The sequence below is a fragment of the Ceratotherium simum genome, chromosome 8, assembly GCF_057802395.1.
Source record: "Ceratotherium simum simum isolate JZ-2026a chromosome 8, ASM5780239v1, whole genome shotgun sequence".
NCBI lineage: Eukaryota > Metazoa > Chordata > Mammalia > Perissodactyla > Rhinocerotidae > Ceratotherium > Ceratotherium simum.
The window spans coordinates 55,890,662-55,905,449 of NC_141907.1; the positions used below are offsets into that span (position 1 = coordinate 55,890,662).

Here is a 14,788-nt window from a genome sequence, read left to right on the forward strand (position 1 = left end):
TCACTGATGGTTAGGGAAATGAAAATTAAATCAATTAATTATTTTCCCATGGAAGATTTGTCAAACAAGAATCTGAGAAAACTATTTTCGAGGGAGTATCGTGGGAATAACACTTTCAAATAAAATTTAAACACACTACTTAATGCTGCAATTCTACAAGTAGAAATTTGTCATGCAGAAATACTTATACATGTACATATTTATGTGCGGCACTTAAATGGCTGTCAGTAAATGAACACATTTACTTCCAATGAAAGTCATAAGATATACAGCAATCACAGAAAACAGGTAGATTATGGGCAATATTGTTGAATGCTCCTTGTGTCACAATGCTAAATAAACAATAAGTTCCAGGAAAAAATACTCTTCTTTTGAAATAAAACAAAATGTGTGTAAATTTGTATAAATACAGAGGAAATCTTCTGGAAGAAAACACTGCATTTCCAATGATAGGAATTTAAATTTTTACTCTGTGTTCATTGTTTGACCTTTAACAATACTGTTTTTGTGTATTAATTGTGTGATTTAAAAATTTTTTAGTTGACTGGAGGGTGGGATGGAGAGCTAGGAGGTGCCACCATTCATCTCCCCCACAAAAACAAAAAAAATAATCACTAAAAAACTACTAACTGGCAAAAACAGCTCAGGCAAAGCTCTGAACTACAATATGTAAGCAGCACAAGCCCTGCAGAGCTCAGAAAATAAGGATGACTGCATAGAAAAACGTAGGAAGCATTTTCCTGCATCACCCCACATCCCAGTCCAGAGAATCTCTACACCAGGAGGGATCCCCTGAGAGGAATCTCACCCCATGGGAGAAAAGAGATCAGGAGAACATCAGCAAGCCTCACTGTTGCAGCTTCTGCTGCCTAGGACTCCCACAGTGTTTACCAGTGCTTATCCTAGCTGACAGAGCTACTCAAAGTCCCCGTCACTGCATCTCCTCCCAGAGCTGACACTGCAGTGAGACCGGCCCCCAGGGGTGCCCGTCACTGATGTCGCCCACTCTCTGGGATTGGAACACAATGCCTTGCTATATAAAGGACCAGATCTGCTGCTTCTCTAAGCTCCACTCCCAGTCCCAGGTGATGGCTTTGTCCCACCATTACCATTACTGGGATGGACACTGCTGCTCTGAGCCTCTAGGTTCCAAGTCATGCTTTGAGTGCCATTACTGAGGCCACAGTGCCACTGCTCTGAGCCCCACCCTGTGGTTCCCAGGTCACAGCTCCGGCCCATCCTTGCTGGGGCTATGCTGCCACTGATCTGAAACTTGCCCCTGGATCCCAACAGATGACTTTAACTGGCCACTACTGGGGATATGATGCTGCTATTCTGAACTGCCTGCTGGAGCCAGAGTTGCGACTTTGACCCGCAACCCCCAGGCTGTACTGTTACTGCACCCTACCCACGGGCCCAAGCTACTGCTGCACCATGTCATTCCAGAACTTGTGCTGCCTCTGCATTCCATCTTCTCACCACCGGCACAAGTTACTGTGATGAGCCCCAGACCCAGGCGGTGGTTCCACAAGAGATCTGCACATGCCAGCACCTTTAGACACCAGTGTCACCACTACAGAAAGTGCACCTGTGCCTCAGGACCCAGGTGCAGTGGTGGTTCTGCTCGCACCTGATCCCAGGACCCTGGCTCTGCTACTGCTCTGAGTACCAGTGCCCCAGAGCAGGTGACAAGAAGGATCCCCTAGACTAGAACTTCCTACCACAGGCAAAAAAAGAGAATAGGATGACTCCAGCAGCCTTCATCTCTAAGGATCTCAATAGCCCTAGTTATCACTACCACCTCCAGGACATCCACATCTTTGGCCACAGAAGACCCCTGCAGTCTGCATCAATGTTGGCCTCAGCTGACAGAGTTTCACAGAGACTATGCTGGTGTTCCCTCCCAGGAGCCAAAACACTGCACCCCACACTGCCAGCACCCTCACAGCCACCTTCAGGTGAAAGTCTTCCCACACTGAAGCCAGTCTGAAAAAGTTGGAAAAGGTGACTACTCTTTCAAATGCACAGAAATCAATGCAATGCCATCAGAAACATAAAAGAAAACAAGGAAACAGGACACCATCAAAGGAACACAATAATTTTCCAGTAATTGATCCCAAAGAAGTGCAGATCTGTAAGTCACCAGAAAAAGAATTCAAAATAATTATTTTAAGGAAGCTTAGTGAGATTTAAGAGAACACAGACTAACAATTTAACGAAATCAGGAAAACAATACATGAACAAAAGGAGAAGTACAAAAAAGAGATAGAAATTGTAAAAAAGAACCAAACAGAAATTCTAGAACTGAAGAATACAATGAATGATGAAAAGATGTTCAATATCACTAATTATCCGGGAAATGAAAACAAAACTGCAATGGAATATCACCTCATACCTGTCAGAAAGGCTATAAATGACAACACAGGAAATAACAAGTGTTGGAGAGGATATGGAGAAAAGGGAACTCTCATAGACTATTGGTGGGAGTGCAAACTGGAAAACAGTATGGAGATTCCTCAAAAAATTATGTATAGAACTGCCATTCAATCCAGCTATTCCACTACTGGATATTTATCCAAAGAACAGGAAAACACAAAAGTGTAAAGATACATGCACCCCTATGTTCATTGTAGCATGCATTGTAGCATGATTCACAATAGTCAATACTTGGAAGCAACCTAAGTGCCCATCAAAGGACAAATTGATAAAGAAGATGTGGTATATACTCACAATGGAATACTACTCAGCCATAAAAAAGGATGATATCTTGTCATTTGTGATCACATGGATGGACCTTGAGGGTATTATGCTAAGCAAAATAAGTCAGAGGGAGAAGGTCAAATACCATATGATTTCACTCATAAATAGAAGATAAAAACAACAAAAAACAAACCCATAGAGACAGAGATTGGATTGGTGGTTACCAGAGGGGAAAGGGGAGAGACAGGGCAAAACGGGTGATTAGGCACATGTGTATGGTGATGTACCGTTATTAGTATTTGAGTGGTGAACATGATGTAATCTACACAGAAATTGAAGTATAATGATGTAAACCCAAAATTTATATAATGTTATAAACCAATGTTACTGCAGTAAATAAATGAATAAATAAATAAATAAAATAACAGCTACTGCAAAAAAAAAGGAAAATAGAACTTCTGTTCTAAGGGAAGATATGCAAATTAGGATAGTGCTTAATTATAGACAATTGATAAAAATTTGAATGCTCATGGGTAGTTGTTTCTGGAGAGAGAAAGAAAAATCTAGAGTTGAAATAGATTGCCAAAATGTATACAGTTATCTGTGACTTCTTCTCATTGTGTTCCTTTACAATGAGACTTTGTAGCTCCTCCCATCCAGATGAGGCCTATTTCTCTAGGCTTTGTGACTTTCTTTGGCTAGCAGTCACACATAGGACTTGGAGTGTGTGGCAGCTCATGGGTATTCATATGACCCCATCTAGATGCAAAAGAAATAGATAACTTTATAGTATGCAAAGTAAAGATGATTTTGCCACATTCCTCCGTATAGCATCTACTCATCTGTTGAAATTCAATTTCACTGTTTTTCTGGTGGAAAATCCTGCCCATTCATAGCAAGTTTGTATTTAAGTTGTCTTTTGGAGCTACTTATGCTTTTCCAAGATCTTTTTTCTTAATATCAGCCTTTTAAAAACTATAATGCTACTTTATGACCTATATGCTTTCTCTCATAAAGAAAAATAAGTTAGGAAAACTCATAATTTATCTCCATAATTAGACTTTTCAGTCTATCTCAATGTGGTTGGCTTCATCATCCTAGTGAAAGTAAATCAGCAACTCTCATACCATGTGAATGTGATACCCGTGGTGAACATATACAATCTCATAATCTTGAAGGATCCTGTTAAACATGTTCCAATGAGAACTATGATTCCCTGAAATTAATAAAGATTTGGAGAAAGTATGATTCTCTGAACTTGCTCTGTGCTTTGAACAAATTTATAAGCAATATGGCAAGTTTCTCAGGTCCCCAGTTAAGAGGAATAGAGTGGTTCCATTGACTGTCCTTTTGGAGATGGAAATCTCTGATTCATTCACTCGATTGCATCAAGATGCATATCACACACTGCCGATGCACCCCCACACCTCCTTGGTCCACTCAAGTTCACTTGCATCTGTAAAGCAAGAAGACTTTCCAGTGTACTGGCATCTATACACACCCCAGGTATGGGTGTCTCTTCTCTGCCTGAGGCTTTCTTGGATCCACATGAACCTGCATGACTGCACATAGAGAGTTACCAAGGTTATGGAAATGAAAGTTTCTGAGGGTATCCCTAAAATAATAGGGCATGGGAGTTGGTGGGTAAATGGGCTTTCTCACATACTCAACTGGGCTGATTCTGAGTGTTCCACACAGCTTCTCAGAGATTCCCCCAGGGGAAGTGAGCATAAACTTGCTCATTAATGTCACTGTGTGTGGCTTTCCTAACTTCCTTGTTTCATTTCCCCACTTTCTCATTTCTGTTTCTTGGGACTGTCTTCCAAATAAAGCATGTCATTTAAAAAAATAATAAAAAATAAAATAAAATGGCCATCCTTAGTCTTGGGGTCCATCAGGTTTTCATAAACTCCTAGCTGGATCCTATAGCTCCCACAAAACCACTTTTGTCTGTGGATGGCTGCCAAATTATTGTTACTATGGGTGGACTTGAGTGAGAGACCTCCTATTCTGCAATCTTGCCGACATGTCTTGCCTAGCTATGCACATTTTGATAATTATAAAATTTGAATCAAGGCTCTTAGATCACTCCCTAATATAGCAAACAATAACCCATCCTATTCTGTATTGAGCAAACTACATTTCCAGAATCACGTTCACATTCTAAATGCTGCAATCAAGAATTACATTTAAAAACAGAATTCTTGGGGCCGGCCCCGTGGCTTAGTGGTTAAGTGCTCGTGCTCCGCTACTGGCGGCCCGGCTTCGGACCCCGGGGGCACACCGACGCACCACTTCTCCGGCCATGCTGAGGCCGCGTCCCACATACGGTAACTAGAAGTATGCAACTATGACATACAACTATCTATTGGGGCTTTGGGGAAAAAAAGGAGGAGGATTGGCAATAGGTGTTAGCTCAGAGCCGATCTTCCTCAGCAAAAAGAGGAGGATTAGCACAGATGTTAGCTCAGGGCTGATCTTTCTCACACACACAAAAAACAAATAAATAAATAAATAAAAACAGAATTCTTTGCAGACCAGAATTTCTGGCAGCAAAGAATAGTGGGACTGAGAATTTACCTCAGATGAAAAATATTGGTGGAGCTATATGAGACTTTATCATGAAGAAAATAAGTGTTGGTGTTTGAAGTTTGACACTTATCTGTCATGAGGATATGTTATAGAACGTATTTAGAGAAAAGTTGCCAACCAGCGTAGGTGTACTTTATTCTCAAGCAATGTTTGTGATATTTGCAGTTGGAAAAAATAAAATTAATCTTTGAGAATTTGATGGCAGTAGTAGTCACTGGGTATGGAAATATGGTTTGCAAACAGATCTCTGTTTAAGACTTGTCAGGGAAGACAATTTTATTGTTTTATTTTTCTTTTGAAGAGTAAAATTATTGCTACAGTATAAATCTATTCATTTCTCTGGACTTTAATGAATGAGAAATATTTGTGATCCAGTAATAACCAACAATGTGAAAGTAATTATAAAAATTGAGGTTTTTGGATCTTTCTCCTGTGGTTTGATATTGATATAATGTAACATATTATACTTATATTATTATAATTATTTTAAAACACTTATGTATATACATCCTGTCATAATGACTATATAAGTGTATATGAGTGTGTGTGTGAGTATATATGTGTGTGTTTCCTTTAATGGACACTCTAGCAGGAGTTATCTAACATATGGCATGCCCTAATTAGATTACTTACATCCCAGGGGAAATTCCTAAAGAAACTCTTGCTCTTACTAAACCTGGGCTGAAACCAAACATAGGAATATCACAGTGCAGAGTCACCATCAACTTCTCATCCAGTTGATGGTGAATGGGGCTGAACTTTGGACAGCCTGCCCATAACAATAGGTGAAATTGAATGTAGCTGCTCTGATGCAAAAGGCCAATAAAATTGAGCAACATAGCTCAAACTACCAAAAGCTTCCTAAAAGCTACATTTAGAGGGGAGGAATTCAAGGGCTTAAAATTGAACACAAATCAAAGTCATTTCTAATTTCTAATTGAATCTGAAAAAAGTCCACCATCATGCCTTGCCTGTTAAAATATGATGGTTTGGGTTTTTTTCTTAAGATTCATTTGAATGTTCATTTGAGCAGAATATTTTATCCATCTCTTGTATTTTCTTAATATTGGGGAGATGCTAGGTGTATACTTTGAGGACTCATACTTTAATTTACTACTGTTTTTTGGTCAAAATGTTTAATTTATTTTGAAATTTTAAATGTGGTTGTTATAGGCTGAAGTATGTTCCCCTCCAAAATGTCCTAACCGCCAGTACTTCAGAATGTAAATTTATTGGGAGATAGGGCATTTAAAGAGGAAATTAAGATAAAACGAGGTCATATATGGCCCACCTTATGTGGAGATTAGGACATAGACACATTCCTGGAGACCATGTGAAGACATCAGTGGAAGATAACCATCTGTAGCCCAAAAGAGAGGTCTTAGAAGAAACCAACTTTGTTGACACCTTGATCTTGGACTTCTAGCCTCCAGAATTGTGAGAAAATAAATTCCTGTTGTTTAAGCTACCCTGCTTGTGGTACTTTGTTATTGCAGCCCTAGCACACTTATACAGTGGTATATACGAATAAATTTGAATCTTGAATGTTGATGTGGTATATGCAATGAATTTTGAGAGTGTCAGGTTTGTATTAACATATGAAAGGTGGATTATGCACCATTTAGAAGATGATTCAGATGTAACAAGCTAGATAATGTTTATCAAACTTGTCATTTGAAAAAAGACCATCAATAATCTCTGGCATACTCAATCTTTATTTTCTGAGAAATCATCTCTATATCGAGTTGTTGCATCCCAGATTCTTGCTTAGCTTTCATAAATTTATAGTAGTAATAACCAAGAACTTCAAATTTATAAATATATTAGTTTCTCAATAATAAGAACAAGACATTGTGTATTTGGGAATATAGATACAGATGATTAAGATTAGGATCATCATCTTTTGCTAGAACAAACATCAAAGTTCAGAGTGGGTGAGTAATTAGGAGAGAAGGCAAATATATCTAGAGTTAATTAAGGAATAAAAACAGGTTAGATGTTTTTACATCTTTATACCATACACACCAACTTGAAGGAAACGGTTATTTTTGAAGTTTTAGTGGAATTTAAACAAGATAATATAGCAAGAATATTTCCATTTTTTCGGTGCTTATTTATTTATTTGTTTATTTATTGATTGTGGTGAAAAACACAACATAAAATTTACCATCTTAAACATTTTTCAGTTTACATTTCAGCAGTATTAATTATATTCACATTATTGTGCAAAAAAGTTCTAGAACTTTTTCATCTTAGATAACTGAAACTATACCATTGAACAACTTCCCATTTCCCCCATCTCCCCAGCCCTGGAAACCATCATTATATTTGATGTTTCTATGAATTTGACTAATCTAGGTACCTCATATAAGTGGAATTATTTTTCTTTGTCTTTTTAGGACAGGCTTATTTCACTGAGTATAATGTCTTCCAGGGTCATCCATGTTATGTGAAGTGACATGATTTCCTTCTCTTTTTTTTAAATTATTTTACTGAGGTCATACTGGCTTATAACATTGTGTAAATTTCAGGTGTACATTACCATATATCAGTTTTTGTATAGACTGTATCACGTTCACCATCACTAGTCTGATTTATGTCTGTCACCATACATATGTGCCTCTTTTTTTTTCTTTTTTAACTCTTTTTTTTTTTTTTTTTGTGAGGAAGATCAGCCCTGAGCTAACATCCCTGCTAATCCTCCTCTTTTTGCTGAGGAAGACCGGCTCTGAGCTAACATCTATTGCCAATTCTCCTCCTTTCCCTCCCCGCCCCAAAGCCCCAGTAGATAGTTGTACGTCATAGCTGCACATCCTTCTAGTTGCTGTATGTGGGACACGGACTCAGCATGGCCTGAGAAGCAGTGCCTCGGTGCGCGCCCGGGATCCAAACCCAGGCCGCCAGTAGCGGAGCGCGCACTTAACCTCTAAGCCACAGGGCCGGCCCCATATGTGCCTCTTTACCTCCTTTTCCTTCCCCTCATTCCCTTCCCCTCTGGTGACTGCTAATCAGTTCTCCTTATCCAGGTATTTGTTTGTCTTCCCCATATGAGTGAAATCATATGGTATTTGTCTTTCTCAGTCTGGCTTATTTCGCTTAGCATAATACCCTCGAGGTCCACCTGTGTTGTTGCAAATGGCACAATTTTGTCTTTTTTTTTAAAGCTGAGTAGTATTTCATTGTATACATATACAACATTTACTTTATCCATTCATCTAATGATGGGCACTTGGGTTGCTTACACACCTTGGCTATTGTGAATAATTTTGCAATGAACAGAGTGATGCATAAATCTTTTTGAATTATTGATTTCATGTTCTTTAGGTAAATATCCAGTAGTGGGATAGCTGGATCATATGGTATTTCTACTTTTACTTTTTTGAGGAATCTCCATGCTGTTTTCCAGAATGGCTGCATCAATTTGCATCTCTTTAATACCCCTAACTGAATTATATTGCAAAGGGCCTTTCTCCATATAAAATCATCTTGATAGATTTTGGGGGATAGCACTTGGACATATTATGGAGGGGGCACTATTCAAGCCACTATATCCTTCCAATAGCTTCATTTAAAGATCTTAAATATTTAAAGGATACAGGAGGATAGACTTTATTATATCTCCAATAATTAATAGTCTGGCCACTGCAAAACTGACAGATCCTGGAGACTGATAATAGACTACTGAAAACTACTAAGCAGTCACATCCCTCTCTGCCTCTGTGCCAGATGTGGTATCTCTGCTAGAACAGATTAACTCAGTTTGATGTACATACATGGTACGAGGCCATTGCTTTGGTAAATGTGTTCTCCTCCATCACTATCTTAAAGGAGAATCAAAAAGAGTTCTCATTCTCTTGGAACAAACGTTGACATATATTTACAGAGTTTTGCCTCAGGACTACATAAAATAAACTTCCCTCATAAGATATCCCAAAGACATATAGATTCTCTGGACATCCTTCAGAAAACTGCCCTAGCACACCATGTTGATGATATTATGCAAATAAGAAAAGATGGGCAAGAAGTGGCTAGTATTTCGGAGGTCTGTGAAGATACATTAGTACCAGAAAGTGAGAGATAAACTCTATGAATGTTAAAGTATCTGCCACATTAATAAAATTGTGATCCAGACGTCAGGGACATTTGAGGTCATCAATTCCAAATAAAGAATAGATTTTAACGTTTTCCTTTCTCTCCACAAAGAAAGAAGACAGTGAACTGTAGGCCTTTTCTGGAATTGAAAGAAGTGTGTTCCATACTCTGTCTCATATACCAGGTAACACAAAAGACTACCAGCCTTGAATGGTCCTAGAGCAAGAAAGGACTCTGCAGTATTTTAGCCTGTGAAGGACTGTATGACTAGGAGGGCCTTAACGGTATTAAAAATGTCAGTGGTGAGAGAAGATTCTGTGTGGAATTTATGACAAGCATAATAAGAGAATCACAACTCAATGAGACAATGGCATCTGGACTGAATAATTACACGTATTTGGAAAACAAATTCTGGCATGCTATGGGGTCCTGTTAGATATGAAATAGTCATGGGGCACCATGTTAATGTTCACAAGAGAACATCCATCACAGAATAGGAGATAAACAATAAAGTAGAAAATAACAATAATCTGACTCAGCCAGTTTACATTAGCCAGCCTCTATCATCAACCATCCCAGTTCTGGCCCCAAGAGCAAATTTGCAAAGTGGCCATGGTTGCAGAGAGTGAGGCTTCACAGGGCCTAGGTGAACAGACTCCCATTTACCAAAGCTGATCTAATTACTCCCAACCCCAAGTATCCAGAGTATCAAATCTGCTAGCAATAGAATCACACACTGAGTCCTTGATATGACACCATTGTTCGGGTAGACCAACTAGACACTTGGAGGCAAGATTTCTAAATTGGATCCCTTTCACTCTGGTTATTTCCCCTGATTGGAATAACCGCTTTTACTGGGAATAACTTTATCTTATCTGCGTGGCTTCTGTGAAAAGGTCACATTACTGGAATTTTAGCAGTTGACAAGGCTGAAAGACATAAAAACAATATTAAAGAGAAGATACTTTAAGGCCATGTGTGAAAATTGACTTTAGCATGTCAAAACAAAGCCCTTTCTGAGTAGCTAATTTTTCATTAGAAAATAGGCTATTTTGAATTTCTAAATTATGCAGATCTTATTACAGATTCCTAGTCTCCTCAAACTCCATTTCATTTGCCTCATGCAGTGATACCCCCAGCTTCTGATGGAGAGCCTATTCCTTGCAATAAAATCTGAAAAGTGGCTCTGGTGAGAAAGCTGGAGTGATGTTAGGCTTCACCTCATTAGTTCCCTTCTCTTAGTTGTCGTATTTCTGTGATGTCTAGTGTTCATTATGTGAAAATAATTGTTATATATATCTTTCCAGTTTTCTAGTTGTTTATGGCAGAGGATTAGTCTGTCTCTAGTTACATGATCATGGCCAGAAATGGAAGTCAAAACCTTAATTCTTAAGCACTCCAAACAACTTGAAACATTCTTTGAGTAGACAAATTAAAGAGGAACCTGGGGCCGGCCTGACGGCATAGTCGTTAAGTTCCGTGCGCTCCGCTTTGGCAGCCCAGGTTCACAGGTTCAGATCCCAGACATGGTAATACACCACTCATCAGCCATGCTGTGGCAGCGACCAACATACAAAATAGGGGAAGTTTGGCACAGATATTTCCTCTGGGCTTGTCTTCCTCAAGTGAAAAAAGAGGAAGATTGGCGACAGATGTTAGCTCAGGGTGAATCTTCATCAAAAAAAAAAGAAAAGCAGAAACTGAAGAAGCTTTGTAAAAAGAAAGGAATTTTCATAAGGTAGACCTGTAGTGACTATTAAACTCATATCTAAGAGACTGTAAATCCTCTTATATTTCCAGACTTGCTAAAATTATGAGAACAAAAATAAGCACTCTTTTTTTTTTCTGATAAAGAACCAATGGTTAACACCCAGGCCAGAATATAACCAGTAAAAGAAAGAGTAATACTGACAATGGATGAATTCACTGTTGTGGGTCAAAAGTCTTTAGCCCTTCTGTGGTGTATAACAAATATAATTCAGAAAAATGCTTGATTTGGGGAATTTTTTATATAATCTAGCATTATTTTAAAATCTCAAATTTTTTCCAGCTTTATTGAAATATAATTACAAATAGCATTGTTTTTTATTTTGAGGTTATTTGATACACTTATATATTGCAAATCATTACCACCTTATCATTAGTTAACATCTCTATTATGTCACATAAATAACATTTCTTTTTTGAGAAAGAGAAGCAAGAAAATCTAAAATCTATTCACTTAACAACTTTCAAGTATAATACAGTATTGTTAACAATAATCATTATGCTGTACATTAGATCCCCAGAATTTATTCATTTTATAACTGAAAGTTTGTACCCTTTGACCAACATCTCATTTCCACCAAACCCCAGTAACTGGAAACCACTACTGTATTCTCTGTTTCTATGAGTTTGGCTTTTTTAAATTCCACGTATATGTGAGATCATACAGTATTTGTCTTTCTTTCTCTTATTTATTTCACTTACCATAATGCCCTCAAGGTCCATCTATGTTGTGGCAAATGGCAAAATTTTCATCTTTCTCATCGCTGATTACTATTCTATTGTACACATATACCACACCAACTTTACCCATTCATGTGTTGATGGACACTTATGTTGGTTCCGTATCTTGGCCATAGAGAATAATACTGCAGTGAACATGGGAGTGCAGTTATCTCTTCTATGTCCTGTTTTAATTTCCTTTGGATAAATACTCAGACATGGCATTGCTGGATAGTCGTTCTATTTCTAATTTTTTGAGGAAACTCCATATTGAACCAATTTATATTCCCAACAACAGTTCATAAGTGTTCCCTTTTCTCCACATCCACACTAACACTTGTCATATCCTGTTTCTGATGATAGCAATGTTAACAGGTGTGAGGTAACATATCATTGTGATTTTGACTTAACATTTCTGCAGTGATTAGTGATTTCAACCACTTTTTCATGCATCTGTTGGCCATTTTTACATATTCTTTGAAAAACGTCTATTCAATTCCTCAGACCATTTTTTAATCAGATTTTTATTTTTGCTATTGAGTTGTATGAGATTCTTATGTATTTTGAGTATTAATACCTTATCAGATATATGATTTGCAAAAATTTCCTCCACTCCATAGGTTGTCTTTTCATTTTGTTGATTATTTCTTTTGCTGAGCAGAACTTATTAGTTTGATGTATTTCCACTTGTTTCTTTTTGCTTCTGTCGCTTGTGCTTTTAGTGTCATATTCAAAAAATCATTGGCAAGATAAATGTCAAAAAGCTTTTTTTCTATGTTTTCTCTAGGAGGTTTACAGTTTTTGATGTTACATTTAAGTCTTTATTCATTTTGTGTTAATTTTTGCAAGTGGTGCAGTTTAGGGTCCAGTTTCTTTCTTCAGCATGTGGTTATCCAGTATTCCAACCCCATTTATTAAAGATACTATTCTATCCTGATTGAATATTCTTTGTTCCCTTGTCAAATATTAGTTGATCGTACTTTCGAAGATTTTTTTCTGGGCTCTATGTTCTGTTCCATTGATTTATGTGCATATTTTTATGCCAGTTCCATACTTTTTGATCACTATAGTTTTGTAGTATAGTTTGAAATCAGGAAGTGTGATGTTTTCAACTTTGTTCTTGTTTCTCAGGATTTCTATGCCTATTGGAGGTGTTTTGTCCCTATAACAATTTCAGCACTGTTTTTTCTATTTCTATGAAAACTCCTTGGAATTTTTATTGGGATTGTATTTAATATAGAGGACTTTGGGGAGCATGGACATTCTAACAATATTAATTCTACTGATCCGTGTATACAGAATATCATTTCATCTTTTGTATCTTCTGCCATCTCTTTCATCAAAGTTTTCTATTTTTCAGTGTAGTTTGCATTGCTTAAGGATGGGGATTAGTTCAGAGAAATGCATAATGGGATGATTTTGTCATTGTACAAACATCGTAGAGTGTACTTGCACAAACCTAGATGGTATAGCGAACTACACACCTAGGCTATATGGTACTAATCTTATGGGATCATTGTTGTATATGTGGTCCATCATTGATGTACCATCAAAATGTTGTTATATGGTGCATGACTGTATACAGATATTTCATATCCCTTGTCAAATTTACCCCTAAGCATTTTATTGTTTTTGACGCTATTGTGAATGGGAATGTTTTCCTTACTTCTTTTGTAGATGTTTCATTTTTAGTGTACAGAAGCACAACTCATTTCTGTATGTTGATTTTTGTATCTTGAAAAGTTACTGAATTCACTGATTAGTTCTAACAAGTTTTTTGGTGGAGACTTTAGGATTTTCTGAATGTAACACACATCATTTGCAAACAAAAATAATTTTACTTCTTCCTTTCCAATTTGGATGTCTATTATTTCTTTCCCTTGCCTGTTAGCCCTGACTAGGTCTTCCTACACTATGTTGAATAAAGTGGCAAGAGTGGGCAGCAGACTTGTTCTTGATTTTAGAGAAAAAGCTTTCAGCTTTTCACCATTGAGTGTGATGTTAGCTGTGGGCTTGTCATAGATGACCTTTATTATGTTGAGTATGTTCTGTTAATACCCAGTTTGTTGAGCATTTTTATCATGAAAGGATGTTTTATTTTTCAATTGTTTTTTCTGCATGTATAGAGATGATCATACGATTCTTGACTTTCATTCTAATAATGTAGAGTATCAAATTTATTGATTTGCTTATGTTAAACCATCTTTGTATCCCAGGAACAAATCTCCCTGATCATAGTGTATGATCCTTTTAATATGCTGTTAAATTTGGTTTGCTAATATTTTGTTGAGAATTTTGCTTCTAAATACATCAGGGGTATTGGTCTGAAGTATTCTTTTCTCCACTGACAAGATAATTTCAAATGACTATCCTTTGAGTTCCCAGATTCTTTCTCCTGCTTGATTGAGTCTGCTGTTGATGATCTGTATTCATTTTCTATTCCATTCATTGTACTCTTTAGCTCCAAGATGTCTGTGTTTTTTTGTTTGTCCTCATCTAAACAAATAATCTCTTTAATGTTTTTCAGCTTTATGTTTGATTCATTTTATGATTTCTGTGTGTGTTGAACCTCCTATTTTGTATGTATAGTGTTTTCCTGATTTCATTGAGTCGTCTCTCTGTGCTCTTTTATAGCTCACTCAGCTTCCTTAAGCAATTTAATTTAAATTCATCTGAAGCAATTCATAGATTTTCATATTTTTGCTGTATGTCACTGGGAAATTATTGTGTTCCTTTGGAGGTGTCATATTTCCTCGATTTTTCATGTCTCTTGAAGTCTTACATTGGTGTTCACATTTGATGAAGGAGTTGCTTCCTCCAGTCTTTATGGACTGGCTTCAGGAGAGAGATGCCTTTCCCTATGAGTCTGACTAGAAATTCTGAGGTGTTCTCAGAACTTTTCTATGGATACCCTTGC

General features: G+C 37.3%; 1 protein-coding gene across 2 annotated transcripts in view; it reads left to right on the forward strand.

Moving 5' to 3' along the window:
* Positions 1-12,973: 12,973 nt before the first annotated feature.
* LOC101406848 (UDP-glucuronosyltransferase 2C1-like) overlaps positions 12,974-14,788 on the forward strand; it is a 31,489-nt gene continuing 29,674 nt past the window's right edge. For both annotated transcript variants that reach the window (XM_087434721.1, XM_087434722.1), the window contains exon 1: positions 12,974-13,029. In XM_087434721.1, the coding sequence (XP_087290847.1) occupies positions 12,974-13,029 (56 nt within the window). The remainder of the gene's footprint in view (positions 13,030-14,788) is intronic.